The sequence below is a fragment of the Callorhinus ursinus genome, unplaced genomic scaffold (assembly GCF_003265705.2).
Source record: "Callorhinus ursinus isolate GAN/ISIS: 27379988/994484 unplaced genomic scaffold, GSC_fseal_2.0 scaffold1, whole genome shotgun sequence".
Classification (NCBI taxonomy): Eukaryota; Metazoa; Chordata; class Mammalia; order Carnivora; family Otariidae; genus Callorhinus; species Callorhinus ursinus.
The window spans coordinates 19,336,547-19,356,910 of NW_027397063.1; the positions used below are offsets into that span (position 1 = coordinate 19,336,547).

A 20,364-nucleotide genomic window follows, 5' to 3' on the forward strand; every position below is an offset into this window, starting at 1 on the left:
GAAGGCCAGAAAGTACAGGAATGAGAAGAAAGGATGCATAAAATAGATGACCCTTTCCTTTTCTGCTCCCCCCCCCCCTCCGCCAACCAAAACCCAACACTTTTGTGTATACACTGCATAACATTACCCAAACATGGAAAAAACATGTGGCCACAGTGGTTAACAATAGCTACCTCCGGGCTGGGGGTGGAAGGGGGATGGAAAAGGGAAGTGGAGTAGGTAAAAATAAAAACACTAGCAAAATAGAAACAGATCCATGGTACAAAGTGGAACTGATGGAAAAAAAAAAAAAAAAGAAAACCCACATAAACAAGGGCAGATCAACATAGACTATTTCATTCATTCAGTAAAGATCTGTTCAGTGAAAACACACTGAACTGATACTGATTACGTGGGAATGTATTGTGAGCAATTCTTAATTTGGTCTGCTATAACCTTAGTTTTTAGAATACAGTGAAAGTAAAAGAAGACAACAGAGCAGACAGAACAGCAGAACTATAGATACTTGCATTGTAATCCTGAGGCTAAAGGGAAGAGACTATCATACTTTTGTGTCTGGAAAGGAGGTACATAAACTAGGCTGTCACACACTGTGGACTGAATTGTTACCCAGCCCAGAAATCTTATGTTGAAGCCGCTGCCCCCAATGTAACTGTATTTGGAGATAGGGCTTTTAAAAAAGACTGAATGAGGTCCTAAGGGTGGGGTCCTCACCCAATATGACTGGTGTCCACGTGAGGACACAGCAAGAAAGCTGCTGTCTGTAAGCCAAGGGAGAGGCCTCAGGAGAAACTACACCTGCCCACACATTACACTTCTAGCCTCCAGAACTCTGAGAAAATTAATTTGTTCCATAAGCCCCTCACCGAGTTTGTAGTACTTTGTTATGGCAGCCCTGAGAGTGATATACATACTTTGGATGAAGTTATCATGGGCACAACAAATGATATTTAAATCTGCTTAATGATGTACAATAAATTAAAAAAAAATGATTACACAAGGGTATCCCTACTCACTGCCCGCAAGCATCTGAGTGACTGTACTTTTGGGGGATGGCAGTAGGATTCAGAGGCAGAAGTCAACAACTCTGAATAATAAACAAAGACACTGAACTCTGGAGAATTAGGTATAGGAGGAGAAAATCCACCTTAGTCTCAATAAATCTAAAACTAAGAAAACAAATTTGTAGTTACTTCCTTGAAATTGCAACTGAAGGAAATACTGAAGAGCTTCCAACAAACAAGGGATCAGAAGTAAATGGAAGTTAAACAGCATCAATTTAAGGTGCATAAAATGCTACTGTTTTATCTAGTACCGTGGTTCTAAGTTTAGACCAGATTGAAACTTATTGATATAAAAACAAGTTGTTTCCCCAGGTCTTCAAAAAGGTCACTTTTTGAAATAAGTACTCAGGTTCATTAATAGGAATGAATCAACTGGCTTTTAAGCAGAAAGTGAAATACAATAATAATACTTACCTTCAGCACGAGCCACATGATTCCCTGGATGTGTCTTGTAAAGGGAGTAATTTCCATATGGTGTTTGAGCACTTGTGTCTCAGTGGTAAATTATATACATAAACACAACCAACTTTACCATTATGGTAGAATATCATGTAATACTGAAGATACTTTACAAATGCTTTGATGATACATATGGAGTTTTAAAACTTTGGACAAGACCTGAAAACCAATGTAAAATACTACTACTGCTCAGTAGAGAATTTAAAATCTAAACCAAAACACATTTTGGTAGCTCCAATGTGCAAAATCTAACCTTAAAAAAGAAACAGTACCAATTCCTTGTCATTAATACCTCAATAGTGCATTGATACCTTGATAGGGAACATTATATAATGGCTTAATATTTTCTTCTTCCTCCTCTGTCCCGGATCTTTTATGAGAGGCACTTATAGAGCGTTCTAAGTTTTGGTGACGCCATAACAAACATACACAGAGTATAATGATATATTTTACTATGCTAACAAAGTATCATTTATAAAGAAATTTTTATAAATTCAAAAATAGGTTATTGGTAACATGATTACCTTTAAAGCATTGATTTTCATTCACAATATGACTTCATTAATCTTAAACAGCAGTTCCATCTACAAAATATTCTACAGCTTTTTCTTTTTGAAAAGGAGGAAAATAAAAGCAGGGAAAGATATAATTTCTAGTTCAACAATATCAACTTCATTTCACAGCATTGATTAGTAGAGAACATTTTCAATTAAAGTGGTATACAATTTACAAAAATAGAATGATTATATAATGCAAAACATTGTCCTCCATTATGAATGTGTGTGTGTGTGTGTGTGTATACATATACAGATTTTTTATAAGTTTCACTATTAAATAGCCCTTATTCAAGTACTTTTTTCTGGTATCTCTTGAAATAATCACCTTGCTATATTATTTGTAAATATATAAAAAAATAAAAGGTTAATCTAAGAAAAAGTTAAGTTTCAGTGTGGTTGACTTAAATATCAGCCGCTCACTTCAGTGAAAACCTGATTTGAATTCAAAACAGGTTTAGGTGCCATACTGAGTTTAACAACTTAGTCAAAAATATAGATATATTTAAGTGTCAAATACTTAGTAAATTTCCAATGTGCTAACAGAGAAAAATTAAAAGTTCGTATTAATCTATTCATCTATTCATCTGATCTTACACAATCCCCAGACAAAATTCACTTATATATAACTAAAATGATACACTAATATACAATATACCTGCTTACAAACACATAGGTAGCCATAAATAAAACTTTATTCTTTAATTTCATTTACAAGCTACCAAGTATTATGGATCGTACACAGTGCTGAACACTTAAATGGCTGTAGTCATGGAAGGATCCAGACTGAATGGAAAGCTGTAGATAAAGAAAAGATAAAAGCAAACGTAATACTGTAACAGGAAGGTGGCAAAAGCATGGTTTTGCCATAATGAAATCAATCAGATTTGTAATTATACATCAGTTCTGGTTAAAACAAAGTCTGAGCGCCATGCGATTCTCAGCTTTATTGTTTGCAGTCTGGGTAAAGTCTGTATAGTCATTTTGTCTTTTGCAGTTATTAAAATAAAAAAGTTAAAAACTATAGCAGCAACAAGCAAACCCTGTGACAGGAAGGCAAGGGTTAAGAACTAAAAAAAGTTTATACAGTGTGTTTAAGGAAAGTGTGTGCAGTTTATCTTCCATCAGCAGGAGTTCGACTGAGGGACAACATGATTCGGGCAAACCGCTCACAGAGTTCATGTGTGGAATACGAAGGTAACTCCGGTGGCTCATGGAAACCTTTAATCTCAGTAGAACAATCGAGCAGTTTTGGCAGAAAATCTGTCAGCTTCTCTTGGAGATTTGCTGTAAACAGAAACAATTAGATGTAGCTAAAGACAGAGAGGGATTTATTTAAATTTAAATTAATTTAAATTTAACATGATTTATTAATTTAGATTGGTCAATTGATGTTTCATTTCAAAGTAAAATAATTACCATTTGGTGGAGAGGTAAAATATAAATGGCAAGGCAATGTGCACAACTTGGTTTGTAAATAAGGAAAAAAAGTGATGTGAATGTAAAAATATTACAGAATATAAAAAATGATAAAAATGAATAACATCTAATTCTAACTGCGCTTAATCCCAACAACTGAAGTGCCCACTAGCAGTGGTTAAACTTACATTCCATTTCTTGTCCAAGATAGGAACACCATCGATTTCTCATGTCTTCCACAGCAAGTATATCTTTCTCTTCCATTTCATCCACCAATAACAAGGGCAAAAATGGGACAATAAACTCATTCATGATAATCAGACCATTGTTTACTTCTCGATCCTCTCCAGATTCAAACAGTTCTGCTGCTTGCTCATTTAATTTCTTAATGAAATGAGGAAAAGAAAGAGAGTTTTGTTTCTTTTCTTTAATTAAATAAAAATACTTGTGTTAATACCAAAAACAACATAATAAGTATGTTTACAAACAATATTAGAACAAACTGTAATCGGGAAAAACAATCTCAATCTATTCTAGCATGAAGTCTCTTACAAAAAGCTATGCAAACATACAAAACATTGTATGCATACATACAATAACAAAAAACAAAAAGCTTTTGAAACTGGCCAAATTAAGAACTATCCTCCATGGATACAAACCACTAACACTTCGAGTTTTAAAAATACACTCAAATGCAATAAAAGCAGCTGAGAGAAAAATAGTAAGATCACAACCTCCTAATATTCTCATTTGAAAATTTTAAAGACATACTAAAGACTACATTAGCTTATACTATGTAGTTCTACTGAAAGAAAACATTTTACCAGTACACCTACTTAAAGTTGTTTAAAGTACACTTAAACCATGTAACTTATATAGGTTCAAAAATCATACATTCTTGAATACTTTTGTGCATGTGTGTGTATTCTGTATAGGAAAAAAATCACAACTTAGGTGTTCAAAATATGTAACAGAGTGATGTTAATAGTTAAGAATGAAATTCAATCAGAAAAATGTATAAAGATGAAATTTGTGATTTTATACATATTAGCTAACTAGAGAAATAATAACAAAGTACTCCAGACATCTAGAAAGTAATCTAGTGCAAAAAAATTGCTAAAAAACATTTTTTAAAGTTTATGTAACAATAGTAGTATTTCTACACATGAACAGTAAAAATATTGAGGAATAAAAACTACCAATGACTAGGTGAGAAAAAAGGATACTGTATTATAATGAATCTTTTGACATTATGTATACCAAATATACTATATATAAAAACTCAAAAATTCTATTATTTTTCTGGAATAATAATAATAATTCCTCATGCTCTATGCAGCACCTCTTCTCTCACCAAAAAAGGGAATGGTAGAATGATGAAAAAATTTTAAGTATAAAAATGTAATTATTTTGATCCTATTTTAAGAACATTTCTGGTTTATCACCTGCAATATTTAGGACCAATAAAGAGGAAGGGATAATAAAGAATGGAGTGCACTCTCACATCTTCAGGGATTAAACCCAGATTACAGACATCATCATGACGCTTTCCCCATCAGAATTTATAGTCAATCACTTACACATGAGTCTGGAAAATGTGTTCAATATAAGACAAAATGATAAAGCAAACATGACCCATGTATATTCAACTTACTAGTAAACATTCTCTTCTATAATGTGATATCAATTCTTCATCATGTCCTCTGTTTGGGCCTTTGGACAAGAGTTCCTTGTTATTCTGATAAGCACAGATAAGGAACAGCAAGGAATCTATATAACTTAAAAATTAAAAGAAACATAGTATTAGTATTTCATCTTTGTTAAAAAAAAAGTCAACTACAATTATAAAATACTTTAAGTATACATTTATGTTTTGATTTTTCAGAACATTACCAAAAAAATATCATCTGATGTACTATAAGCCTGAGGACATCTTTTTAGCAATAGCCATATATGAAACCAGTTATACAGTTATGTCATAAAAACAACAACAAAAAAATGGAACTAGGAATTAAGAAAAGACTGGGAAGGAAAAGCCCATAATTGCTGAATTTAGATAGTTCCAGTCCTCTTTGGTAATTGTTTACCTCATGTCTTCCATTTAGAGTCAAAATTAAGACTGATAGGAAAGCCCAGAATCTTTTTTAACAACAACATGTCATTTTTGTTTGAAGGAAGGATCAGGTTACTCTGTTTCTTTATCACAAACATCATTTGTTTCATTCAGTGACCATTCAGGTTTTTTCTATGTGTAGGCACAGTGCTTATCATTGAGAAAAATGTAACTGGTAGAGGGGAGAATATCCAAAGGAGACCCAGGTAGAAAGGGAAAAGAATCCTTCTAAATCTGAAAACTCTAGTGGGATACAAACAAAAACAGTGCATACTAACATAAAAGCTGGCAGTTAGGTCTCTTATATTTGTTATAAGTAGTATTAATATGTTACACTAATGTAAGCCTAGAGGTTATGAAGTTCAAACAAGGCTTTAAAAAGGGAGGAGGGTAAAAATGTTTGAGTATTCTATTTGCCTCTAAAATAATTATCCTCTCTTAATATGCTGCAGGAAATAAATACAGCTATATATTTGTATAACTGAAATATGAACAATATAAGCTATCTCCTTTGTGAGTTTTCCTAATCGTAACATACCTTCTTATGGATTAATTCAGAAAAATGTAACACCCTAAAAGGTGAACTATTATAAAGAAACACTTTTAAAATTCTAGGTTACACGGAGTTTTACTGTTTTATTATTCAATTCCATGTGCTCAAATATAAATCAATTCTCTACTTCAATATTAAATGTAGAACTGAAATTAATGACAACTCAAATTACACACCTGAACTATTTCATAAAAAATAAGTTATTTCATATAGTTTTTTGAAAAGGCTTCTCCCAGGAATTTGTTTTTGAGAAAACTTACGAATATGGAATTTTATTTTTGAAATAATATAAACATAACCTCAGCTAGAGACCTGTTTTACTTATGAAAGAAAAAAAGAAGGGAGTGATAATAATATTAAATGTTTTACACCACTAAACTGAGGTAGTCTGCTGGCACATCTACCTTTTCTTTTATAGCCATTAAGTTTCCTATTCAAAAGTCTCCCTGATTGACATTCATATCTGGCCTTCAAGACCTGAGTCACCTCTCTATAGCTCTGAAACCATGACCCTGTTCCAATTTTTTACTGAAGTACACAATTTCCATATTTTATCAACAACCTCTGAAGTGCCTACAAACGTATCTTCAAACAAATCAAGAGTAAGACTTAGCAGTCCAGGTACCACATTCTTATTTTAGGATAAAACAAGACCATGTAGCTTGTAGATTCTTTATCCTCATTTATACTATTGTAAAATTATGGTTCCTAAAAACATGATTTCACTTCACTACTCTCAGACTTGACAACGGACTATCAATCAATATTCCATTCAAGGCTTTCAAGTGCTATGTTTTTATTTTATTTTAAGATTTTATTTATTTATTTGACAGAGAGAGACCCAGCAAGAGAGGGAACACAAGCAGGGGGAGGGGGAGAGGGAGAAGCGATGCGGGGCTCGATCCCAGGACCCTGGGATCATGACCTGAGCCGAAGGCAGACGCTTAACGATTGAGCCACCCAGTCGACCCGTATGTTTTTATTTAAAAAAAAAGTTGGACAGAACTTCTGGTAATATTTTCTAACCTGTTAGCTGTGGTAATTGCTATATTTAAAGTGTAAAATTAACATTTCTTTTTATGATATTCTATAAATATTATTTGTCACCATTACTAATTTTCTAGTTGACCTTTCCAATTCAGTAACATTTGCTACACCAGAATATTCACTTTCTGAGTAAGTATATATTTGAGAATAAGCAAATTATGAAATTAAAACATACTTCCAAGTTATATCTCAAAGTCCTTTAACAAATGTTAACTAAGAAAAGCTAATATAGAAGTAAATGCAGAGAGCAAGAAAGTGACAGTTTTCATCTTTTTAATTCTCGTTGAGAAAAATAAATACTTCTTGTACTTACCTGATTTCATTAAATTTTACAAGAATAAAGATCTCTATTTCACTTTTTCTCCCTAGTTAATTGTGTGACCTTGAAAAAGTTATTGCATCTCTCTGGAGATATGTGTAAGTAAACACAGTTTCTTTATCTATAAAATGGAAATGCCTGATTGATCTTAGATACTCTGTTCAATTATAAGATCACATTACTATTTTTCTCAGAAATATTAATCTTAAGATATCCTAAAGTGAACCTGAATATTCCTATTAAAGAAATAAAACTCTGACCGAAATAACTCATAAAATGGAGCTACTAATCAAAATACTTTTCTATTACAGTGACCAAAGTGAATTATCTTATAAATTACACAGTATCTGTGATGAGCAGCAGGTGTTGTATGTAAGTGATGAATCACTGAATTCTACTCCAGAAACCAATATTGCACTGTATGTTAACACAATTTAAATTAAAATAAATAAATTACACAAGAACTAGGGCTTTAATAATGTATATTCAAGTATTAACATTATTTTTTAATTCTGGTTAACTTCTAAAACTTTGGTTAAGTGTAAAAGGGATGGGACTGTGCACTGTCCCATAAACAGAGCAGCGCGATCCGACAGAACCTTCTGCAGGAGTGTTGTGTCTGTGCTAGCCAATACTGGAGCCACCAGCCACAGGCGGCTATTAAACATTCAAAATGCGGCTAGTATGACTGAGAAACTGAATTTTTAGTTTTAAAATTCTTAAATTTAAATTGTCACATGTGGCTGGTGGCAACCAGGATGGCCAGCACAGCTCTAGAAGTAATAGCCTGCGTTGTCATTTAAAAACAAAATTGCATTAACATCTCAGCGGAGGTTTCCTATACTTCATACAAAACAAGAAAAGAAAGAAAAGAGGGAATTCAATAACCCTTTTACTTGAATGCACTATTAGAGAATATTTAAAATATAGCACTTTCTAAAAAAAATCATTAGTCAAATACATTCATGTTAAAGAATATGAATTAACAAATATGTGGATAACATGTAAATGTAAACAAATGAATAATGTAAGTAAATAAATCAATAACCATCTTTTCTCAATAACATTTAAAAGTAAATAATATTATAGTTAATAAGTAGCGATTCCTTTAAAACCATCTGTAATTTAAATGAAAAATGATCTAAAATGTGTTTGCAGTCACAATTCTTAGAAGACAAGTGATCAATTCTTTACAGTGTTATTTTTTATAGTAACTGGAACTTTGGACAAAGAGATTAGAAACACTATCTCAGACTGAAGTCAAGTTTAGACTCAGAATATGAAAATGGCTGGAGACTGAAGGCAAATGTTCGGAATACAAAGAATTCCGTGTTGGGGTACCAGTTTCTTTGGTCCCCAGCAAACTTCTAGGCTTCAATCTAATCCTATTCCATCCTAAACTTCACCTGTAGTATTTGAGAGCTGATAAAAACAAAGACTAACTAATGCCAACCTTACAGATTTAATTGAAAACAGAAAATATATGGGGTATGTATGTATATATATATATAGGATATATAGAGAGTTAGTATAGAGAACTTTCTATACTAACTATACAATTTCTCTGTAAATCTAAAACTTATAAAATTAAAAGTTTATCAAAAATATATATTGTGAATAAAATATTTTCTATAGATGAGGTCATATCCGAATAGAATTAAGTACAAAAAATAATATTTGACCACTCTGCCTTACCTTTCTTTTTGAAAATTTTCTAGCCCAATTATGAGATACATGGTTGTTTCCCTGAATCTCCTATAGTCCTTATGCCACTCCTGTAGGTAAAAAAAATTTTAAAAGAATGCAGAGTAGGATATTAAAACCACAATGAAAACTGTTCATAAAGTAAAGCACTGTTCCGACAACTATTCAAATTAATAGAACCAAAGAATTCAAAATTAAGATAAACTAGACCTAAGTCAAGACTTTCATTTTTGATACACAAGATTACTTTATTAGTATAATAATAAATGTAGAAATTATTAGAAATTAATGAGGAATTAAATAATGATTGACTGTAACAGAAATACAAAGGCAAGATAATCTACCGTGTTTTCTGTCTCTCAAAAATTCTTCGGTATAAAGGTGTATTATTAAAATATTATTATAGATGTACAGCACATTGGATGTAGGAGGTAAATGAAGTTACTACTCTAACAGAATCAATACTGAAGACTATTATTTGATGAAGAACGTTAAGGAACTAAAAGAAAAATGTTATAATAAATTTATTTAACCTTTTAATTTTGGACATTTATGCTAATTTTATTTTAAATATGGTAGCTGAGTAGTTTACTCATCTGAGATATGGTGAGAAGAATAGAAGCATGTCACATTTCAACTGCCTCTCCCTCCAAAAACCTAATTATTGGGCATGTAATAGGACTCAACAATTCAGAACTGACACCCTCTAAGCTAGAAAACAAAATCACGATTTCTCTTTATTTGAAAAAAAAAAAACCTGTTTCAAGAAAAACTAACTAAATTCAATACAGGATTTAATAAATAATTAAAGTTAGCTTTTCTGGGAAAGTATTCAAATTGGCCACTCTACTGTCATTAGAATTGCCTGAGAAGTTGTGAGTAAGCTTTTTCTGTAAACACCTAGCCAGTAAGTGTTTTAGGCTTTGCAGGTCTTGTAGTCTCTGTTTTCACTATTCAACTCTGTGACTATAGTGTAAAAACATTCATACACAATATGTAAACAAATAGTTGTGTTCCAATAAAATTGTTTTATAAAAACTGGTGGTGGGCTGAATTTGGTCTGTGGGCCGTTTGCTGAGTTGTGACTCAGAGCAAGATAAAGATATGCAGGACACACAGAATCCAAACACATGTCATGGAAGTACGTTTAAGACTTAATGGCTCTGCAGTTAGAATATGAGGAGTGTTCAGAACAAAAATATGTTGAATCCAATCAGATGAAGCAACCCTGGGGAGAGAATGCAGAGTCAAATCATAATTAAAAATCAAGTCCCATGTAACTGGAATCTTAGGAACAAACAGAGCGAGTAACCCACTTGCTTGTCATCTCTGGCATATATGTGTACATTTATTTGTGCATATGTTCTCAGATTTTTCATTCTGCTATATTGTTCTAAATTACCTACCCTTATGCTATTATTATTATAAAGCATTATGGTTAAGAATGGTATCTCCTGATTTCTAGTAGAATAAGCTTTCCTACCTTGTTCCTCAAGAATGTCTGAGCTAGAATGAGATTTTGCATTTCATAAATTTTTTTTTTTAAGTTCTATTTAAGTAATCTCTATGCCCAACATGGGGCTCAAATTCATGACGCCGAGATCAAGAGTTGCACGCTATACTGACTGAGCCAACCAGGCACCCTCATAAAATCTTTGAAATCAGCTTATCAAGCTCCATCACACAACTTGCTAGAAGTTTGACAGGGACTGCACAGAATCAATAAACTACTCTGGGGTAAAATGGCATCTTTTTCTTTTTTTAAACATTTATCTATTTGAGAGAGGGAGCACGAGCAGGGGAAGGGCCAGAAGGAGAGGGACCAGCAGACTACCTGCTGAGCAGGGATTGTGATGCTGGGCTCGACCCTGGGACCATGACCTGAGCCGAAGTCAGATGCTTAACCGACTGAGCCACCCAGGCAGCCCAAAATGGCATCTTTACAATACCAAGTTGTCCAAACATAATATGAATATCCATTTATTCAGGTCTTCTTTAATGTCTCCTAAAGTCATGCACAACTTTTGCTAAATTTATTTCTAGTTACTGCACACTTTTCGATGCTATTATAAATGATGTCATTTTTTAAATTTTTACTTTCTGATTATCTGCCGCTGGGTTAATGGAATAAGACTGGTGTTTGACATAGGTTCTGCATGTTGCAAAACTCTATTATTATTTCCAATTAATTTATCTTCAGATTTTGTTTGTATTTTCTACATGTAAAATCTCCAAATAATAACTGTTTCTTCTTTTCCAATCTTTTACTTTTTGCTTATTTTTGTTGCCTTGCTGCCCATTTGAATTTCCAGTACAATTTTGAATAGAAGTGGTTACAGACATCCCTGTCTTTCCTGATTACAAAGGAAAGCTTTCAATGCTCACAATTCTATACATTTGCTAGTTTTGTTGTTTTTTGAGACACTCTTTAGCAGATTAAAGTAGTTGCACCTTGTATTCCAGGTTAGCTAAGGGTTTTCATCAAAAATGAGTATTTTTCTTTATGTTAATGTGGTGAATGACAGTAATTATTTAAGGGAATCAATCTAAAGTAATTAAGTTTGTAAATGGGACCAAACATTAATCAAAGACACTATGAAATCAACTTAAAATTGACTAGATTTATAAATTAAAAAAGACAATGTGTTGGGATGCCTGGGCTCAGATGGTTAAGTGTCTGCCTTCAGCTTGGGTCATGATCCCAGGGTCCTGGGATGGAGTACCATAATGGGCTCCTTGTTAAGCAGGGAGCCTGCTTCTCCCTCTGCCTGCCGCTCCCCCTGCTTGTGTGACCGCTCACTTGCTCTCTCTCTCTCTCTCTCTGACAAATAAGTAAATAAAACCTAAAAAAAAAAAAAAAAAAAAAAAAAAAAAGACAATGTATAGAGTTAAATTTAAAAGTCTGAAGAAATACTAGGTGTCTGAATTGGTAAATTAAAAAAAAAAAAGTATTAATTTTAAAGCCAAAGTTAACACAAAGAGAAATTTGTGTACAAAAATTACCATGAGCATGAGTGTGCACGCATGCTCTCTCTCATATGTACAACACTGTCCAATAATGACAAATGTATATGGCATACAATGATTAAAATCAAGTTTGCAACTTCCTCCCCAAAATATGTGATGAGGCAAAGAAAAAATACAGCATGGCTTCAGTGACCATAATAGCATTTAAGAATGCAGGTTCTGTTAAATTAAAAAAAAAAAAAGGATGAAGGTTGTGTTAACCAAGCTGTAATCTGCTAGCTGTGAAATAATCTGCTAGCTGTGAAAACTTTGGGCAGGTTACTTTACCCTCTCTATGCCTTATTCTTTCTTGTGCTCAGCTGTGCTGAAATGATCAGTGAACTACAGAATTCCTCCATCTATAGTTCAACCTCTCAAAGGGCCCATTACCTCATATTCCTCCAAGTTTACTTCTTCAGGTTTTATCATTTCAAGTTTGGCTTGAGCAACTTTCATTATGTTGTGACACCTTCAAATAAAAGAAATGCATTCCTAAATCAAAAGCAAAATTCATAAAAACTGAAAAATATGTGACACAAAACTAAACTACCCAACACATATGAAAATAAAATCCAGTCATTAAGCAATACTTTTTTGAGGAAGCAACCCCCAAATAACCTTAATCGAAAATGTTTTTTGGATCAATGTTGGATAGTTACAAAGTAGATAAAGAAGACAGCATCAATAATTCTAACTCAAATTTACCATGTTATATTTACATACGGCTTTTAAATTACATTCTATCAACACATATTGCACAAGTAAAAAATGAAATGTGTTTTTTTATAATGTATATCTATTAAGCAAGCTTAAGAAACATTAAATCTCATTTTCCCCTTTCAAATGGCACTATTCATAGAAAGCAAAAAAGGAACTCAAAAAGCGCGTATCATTTCAGGTAGTTAAGAGACATTCTTATGCATAAAATCATTGTTAAAGAAATCTCTGCAGAATATATTTAGTTATCACATGGATCTTACTCTTTCAAGTATAAGAGAAATTAGACTATCAAAACAAATTGACCAATTTTCAGTCCCCAGGACAAAAATTGCAAGAGTGAAAAGTCAGCGTGATTACCCCATGAATATTTCCCCCAAATTCAATAGCATATATTCACTGGAATACAGTGTACCAGCAACCCAAATAATAAGGGTTATAATCTGTCATATTTCTGAGCTCTTTGTGGTGGTTATATGTAAAATAAGTGATGCTCCTACTACTACTAATAAAGTAGTAATAGCTAACATTCACTGAGCACTTTACTGTCTATCAAATACTGTTCAAGCCATTTACTTGTATTACTTCACTTAATCTGAAATTTCATAGCAGACACATGGTAAAGCAGGAATTTAATTCTGAATGCTTTGTTTTCCACATATTCTCCTCTGCTATACATATTTTTAATTCAGTATTTTTGAGATATTCATGAAAAGATAATCATTTCAGAATTAAAATGGACTACAATGAATTCCAAGGTAACATAAATGTCTCTGTACTCTAAAATAACGTCCAGTACTTGGATCTTTACCCAAGGCCTAAATTTTTTTAATAGTATTCATTCTAACTAAATTATATTTTAATTTCTTAATATTAGTTAAAAAAAATTCTAGGGATTTTATACAAATTTCTATGGGAAAACATTTTTCGGTAAACCAAAACATAGTAGATCCTTAAATAACATGGGTTTTGAGGGTGCACTTACAACCAATTTTTTACAGTATTGTGTGTTTTTTCTTTCTTATGATTTTAATAACATTTTCCTTTCTTTAGCTTACTTTGTGGTAAGAATACAGTATATAATACATATAACATACAAAATATATGCTAATCAACCGTTTAATGTTATCAGTAAGGCTTCCAGTCAACGGTAGATTATTAGCAGTTAAGTTCTGGGGGAGTCAAAAATTATACACTTTATGTGCAGATTTTTGACTGCACAGAGAGTCACTCCCCTGATCTCCACATTGTTCAAAGGTGAACTGTAATTTAACCATTTTAAGGCTTCTCTTGATATCAGAGGGCATTATTTTATTTGTGTATACATTTAAATACTTTTCTTTAGTGATTCTCAAACACATATTTTGTATGTCATCACTTGTGGGAGGTGCTACCATCATTTAGCAGGCAGAGGACAGGAACACTGCTAAATATCCTACAAGTTATAGGATAGCCCCCCCCACAATAAAGAACAATCTGACTCAAATATACATACTGCAGAGATTGAGAAATTCTTTATTTCTCTAAAATATTGAGTCCCCAAAGGGCAATGATTATATTCTTCCGTAAATCTTTGTTGCTTAGCTCAGTACCTTAGTCAATAATTAAAATATACTAAAACAAACTAAATTATTTTCAACTCAAACTTTTAAAGGTCATGACCATAAACTCCAAAGAAAGTACAAAGCAACTGTTCAAATTAAGTGAAGTCAAGTTTTGTGCTGTATTTACTGAAACAGGTCTTTGTGTAGGTATAAAATAAGTATTAAAAAACTGCATAGAAAGCTATCTTTAAAAAAAGATAATTTGAGCATATGAGTTCAATATTTCACATTTTAAATTACCTTTCATCAAAACTCAAGTTTCTATCTCCAAATTGTTCTAGCAATGTTTTCTCAATGATTTTCTTTGGTGCTTGGTTCTGGATAAAATAGACCACTACATGATGTAAACGATAATCTGTTTCTGGTGGGGTATCTTCTTGGGCCAATTTAACCAATCTTGAATACTCCAACTTAATTGCCTAGAAAATGTAACAAATGCCAATTTTGGTTAATTGTAATAATTAAAATCCTTCAATATTACAGCTTTAATTATTCTTGTGTTCAAAAATGCTTTTTTCTTTTAAAGTATTACAAAGAAGGTAGTACATCTAAAAATACTGTCCCATGTTCTACAGTTTAAAAAGAACTTTCTAACACTGACCATATGTGTACTTCCTTATCCCTTCACTGTAATAATGTTTTTTTGTTTTCATATAGAGAAGTATTAAACTAAACAATACACCTAAGTGCACTATCAGAGTCTGGTCAGTCTACTCAGAAGCGTCCTATGACTGTGATACTCAATATCCCTTCTCCTATGCTTTCCAGAATCAGTTTCATGTATATCTTGAATATCCCCAAATTTTAGGGTTGAAATACAGCTTCCTGGAATGCCCATATCTGAAAGAAAATGGCTGGTTCTTATATGTATAATAATACCACTATAATTACCTTTTAGCTGAAGAGTCTAAAAATAAAGAATGAAAAAGTAAGCCCTGAGACTCTAGTTACTGCAGACTGAATTCTTTGTTGCTTCAAAAATATTTGAAATTTATTTGTGTAATAATTAATGAATATTATCACTATTATCACCTTATGCTTGAAATTCCTTTTTTTTATAAACAGAACTCAGAATTTATAACAGGAAATAATACTGACATGTTTCTACACATGAGCAAACCATTTGGAAGATACTGGCGAATACAGAAATAAATGTAGGGTTATATATCAAATACTGCTGTATACAAGAAACCTGTATAATTAAAAATAATACTTTTTACAATATTCATTTATATTGGACTTATATCTAAATCCTAGCTTTATTAACTGTAAAACATTATGGGGCCACATGCAAAATAAGTTACAAAAAAAATCAATTTTCTAGTTGTTTTTGTTTGTTTTTTTTAAGTATGCCTTTCTTAAGCAATTCTTGACCATCCAGATACTATGCTATATTTTATAGAAGGGAGAAAATGTAACTGACAAACATTAAGTGAAACATTCTAGTTATACATTCTTATATATGATTAAAGGGAAGGCTAATAAGTCCTTTCTATATAACTTAGCATTATAAACGGAATTATTACTTTATAGCTAAAATAATTTTTTTTTTGTTATACATGCTGTGGTTAAAAATAGCCAGGAAAACTATATTTTGACATGTAGGATTATTAAGGCTCACTTCAATGCAAACCTAACTAGCACACATAGGCTTAGATTAGAACTATAAAATCTTCTCATTTTCCCAATTTGAAAAAAAAGGGGGTACATATTCATTTAATAAAGAAACTATACTGAATTTGAGAATAAATATAAAACAAAAACAGTAACTGTCCTTCCTTATTATAGTCTTCAGACAATGACTGTCAAACTATTCCAAGTTCTTTTGAATATTTAAGTATTTCAGATATCATGTTTTTGGCCAAAATTAGTATGGCCAAAATAAAATAAATTCGTATTGAGTCTCTTAAAGTAGTATTATAGGTTTAGAGATAAGGAATTATAACACTAAAATGGTTACATATATTTTACCTACATTCAAAATAGAGACACTATATTTTTCGTAAAGAGCAAATAGATTTCTATTAGCAAGCTAGAATACATATTCCCTCTTTTATTCTAAAATTATGTTTATCTCTTAATTTTGTTCTATTTAAGCTTCTCCCAATTTACACAAGTAAATGCCAAAGTTAAAATCTATAGATATTTAAACCAGTAAAGGTAAAAAGGCACATTTTAAATTTCTACAAGTAATTTTTCAAACACAAAAAAAACCACTTTTTACCAGCACAAATTATTTTTTATAATTATCAATTATTTTTATTTATGAACTTATTTCTAAAAAAGTTTTCTGATGTTTAAATATACTGCAATCATATCTATTCCTTCAAAATTTCAACAGATGTTCCATGCCAGTATATTTAGCAGAGTTCTTCACTATTTATCATTATGAGTAAAGTTAACACTGCTGAGTTGTCAAATTTGATTCAGACTACTTCCTCAGAATCCTGCCCTAGAATTATTCTTGTCCTTTCCATACTTTGGCTGCCTATGAATGTAATTATTTAGGTTAACTACCACAGATACTGCAATGAAACCATCAAACATTTACAAGATGAAATGGAATACTGTCATTAGGTGACAGAATTGCTTTGCAATTAATTTTTAAAAAGTCTCTTTCACCAGACCTTTAACATGGTCCCGGTAATCAGGCCCAAAGTTATCTATTCAGTCTTATTTCCTATGACTCTTCAACAAAGACTTCCTTCCACTTAGGTCAGGCTTGTCTTCCCACAGATGCACATGAGCCCTTGTTTCTTCTTCTTCTTCTTCTCTAAACGCATGATGCCCTTTCTTGTTTGTTCTTCATCTATCTATAGATGACCCATTCAATAAGTCTAGTTTTCTTTCTCTTTTGAAATCTTCAGTTGCAAAGATCCAAATGACTACTACACCTAGACTTTACCTTTCTAAATCATATTATAAAATCATACTCTAAATGTATAATTTTTACACTTTATTCTGCTATAACTGTATACATACATCAGAAGATACCAAATATATAAACATACCATATATTCTGAAGGCAGAAAAATCTAAGGGAAAATCAGACCGAGATTCAGAAAGCTAGGTATACCATTTATTAATTGTGATATAAAACAAGGCACAAAGTTCTCCAAGTCTTAATGCTCTTATCTCTGAAATAAGGTTAGCTGACTTCACAGAGAGTGTGTATCTATGTGTGAGTGTGCTCATAAATTAAATGTTTATAGACTATTTTTTAAAAACTGACAGTATACCAAAAGATGGAAGAACATCTACTTCAAATTCCAGAGGATTGTAATCATATAGGCTATATGATTTGATCACAATGCAATACATACAGGAATTAAAAATAAAGACAACTCCCAAACTAAGCTCTTAGGAATTAAAATAATACTGTCTTAAATTATTCTTGGGCCAAAGGAATCAAAATTATATTAATACTGGAATCATAAGATATCAAAACCTATAGGACACAGCCAGACTGGTAGTCAAAGGAAAATTCCAATTTAACCAGTATAGAAAAAGTACAGTTCAAGAAGCAGAGGGGGAGGGGGTCGGGTGGGGTGGGGTGGGGTGGGGTGGGAGAAGAGAGGAGAGAAAATAAACTAAAGGTAGAAGAAATAAAATAATGTGGCAATTAGATAAAAAAGTCAAAAGCTTTTCTTTCCAAAAAGCTAATGGAAAACCAAAGTATGGGAAAACACTCTCCACCACATGTAAGGTGACAATACCGAAAATACTAAAACAAACAAACAAAAAGCTTTAAAATTTGTTTTAAAAAAATAATACATATAACCTTATGCCAATAAACTACATATTTTTAATTAAACAGATGATCATCTAGGAGAATATAAATTACCTGAATTGGTTTAAAAGGTAGAAAAACTACCAAGTTCTTGAAGAGACCCAGTAAAGCTACAGAAGAACTGAAAAGGTTGCCCAAGATCTGTACCCGATAAAGGAATCAGGCCAATATTGTTTTAGAACTGTGCTGTTACGTCAAATCTTCAAGGATCAAATGATTTCTCTATCTACACTACTCCAAAGCCTGAGAAAAGGGAAAAGTCTCCTTAATGATTACACAAGGCCAGTATAATCTGAATATAAAATATTGACAAATATAACAAAGGAAACTGGAGATCAATTTATCTATGAACACAGATGTTAACTTCATCCATTTTTGATAAACTATATTGTGTACAAAAAGAATATATAAAAACAGACAATGTTTACAATGTTTAAAAAAGGAGGGTCAATGTTAAAATCTTTACATTCTAAGGATTAAGGATTACAAAGAAATCTGTTCACATCTCAAACAGATACATTAGAATATTTCTAAATTCCGGGCGCCTGGGTGGCTCAGTTGGTTAAGCGACTGCCTTCGGCTCAGGTCATGATCCTGGAGTCCCGGGATCGAGTCCCGCATCGGGCTCCCTGCTCAGCAGGGAGTCTGCGTCTCCCTCTGACCCTCTTCCCTCTCGTGCTATCTTTCATTCTCTCTCTCTCAAATAAATAAATAAAATCTTTAAAAAAAAAAAAGAATATTTCTAAATTCCAACACCAGTTTTGAAGAAACTCTTTTAACTATGAATTTGAGAAAGTGTTTTTAAATTTGTAAAGGAAAATCTATTTAAAAAAAACAATGCTATACATCATACTTGAAAATAAAACACTAGAGACAAATCCATTAATATCAGAAAGTAAGCAAAGGAGCTTATTACTAAAATTATTTTCATATTTAACTATATTCTGAAAAATCTGGTTAACATAATAAAAACAGAAATGAAATAAAAAGTCTAATGGAAATTATCCCAATTATGAGACAATTATTGGGAGCCAATGTACTGAAATAATTACAAGAATCAACTAAAAAATTATTAGAAAACAAAAGAGCCCAATAAGGTAACTGAATACAATATAAACAAAATTAATTAGCTGTCCCACTACCTACCCTACCAATAACCTGGTAGAAGAAGCAGGGGTAAGTGACTCAATTAATAAAAACAAATCTATTTTATACATTTATTGTATCTGTGATTGAGCTGGTGACTCTTCCTAAAAAAGAGGTTAAACCTTAGCAAGTCCACTTACTCAGATATAAGTTTCATTCTCCAATTTATCTTCTTATCAGTAAAAACCAACATTTCATCACATGGTTTACCAGTAGCAAACACATGTAACATTTTAAAAACTGATCTAATCATAATACATATGGAAGTCCATTTTTAGAAATAGGCAGAGTTGAAAATCTCATAACCAAAAAGCTAATATAAAATAAATCCAATAAAGACATTTTTGGTAATGCAACAGAAGATATATAGATATGTCTACATTACCATAGTATACTATAATTATATATAATTATGTATAATAAAATATTAAAAATAAAAATTAAGAATATACTATATCTAATTTAAGCAAACAGTAAGACAGAAGCAGCTATCATATGTTAGTTACTGTGTTATGTATATATTTTGTGAATTAATACTGACTGTTGAGATAATGATTAGAATCAATGGCCAAGAAAACAGAACATGTTTAAATAGGGCAATCACTGCAGAAGGAACAAAAAAAAAATTATCAAAAAATCTACAACCAAAAAAGGGGCTAGGCTCATTATGGTTTTACAAGTTCTAATTTACTCTTATGGAATAGATAATTCCTATGTAAACTATACCAGAGTATAAGAAAAACAGAAAAGCTTTCACTTACTAAAGCTAACGTAAGCATAAAATCAAACCTGATGAAGATAGCACAAAAAAGAAAAATACATTTTTAATAATAGAGAATGTAGAAAACCCAAATAAAATGCTGAGTAGT

The 20,364-nt window shown here is 31.9% G+C and overlaps 1 protein-coding gene across 5 annotated transcripts in view; it reads right to left on the reverse strand.

Annotated features, from left to right (window-relative positions):
- Window positions 1-2,754: 2,754 nt before the first annotated feature.
- USP25 (ubiquitin specific peptidase 25) overlaps window positions 2,755-20,364 on the reverse strand; it is a 126,687-nt gene continuing 109,077 nt past the window's right edge. For 4 of the 5 annotated variants that reach the window (XM_025872728.2, XM_073891814.1, XM_025872736.2 and 1 more), the window contains 6 exons: window positions 14,800-14,978; window positions 12,629-12,707; window positions 9,224-9,303; window positions 5,151-5,274; window positions 3,685-3,880; window positions 2,755-3,364 (listed from right to left, as the gene is read on the reverse strand). In XM_025872728.2, the coding sequence (XP_025728513.1) occupies window positions 3,192-3,364; window positions 3,685-3,880; window positions 5,151-5,274; window positions 9,224-9,303; window positions 12,629-12,707; window positions 14,800-14,978 (831 nt within the window). In that variant the 3' untranslated portion in view covers window positions 2,755-3,191. Of the gene's footprint in view, window positions 3,365-3,684; window positions 3,881-5,150; window positions 5,275-9,223; window positions 9,304-12,628; window positions 12,708-14,799; window positions 14,979-20,364 lie in introns of those variants that run through there. The other variant, XR_003208538.2, reaches the window with a different exon arrangement.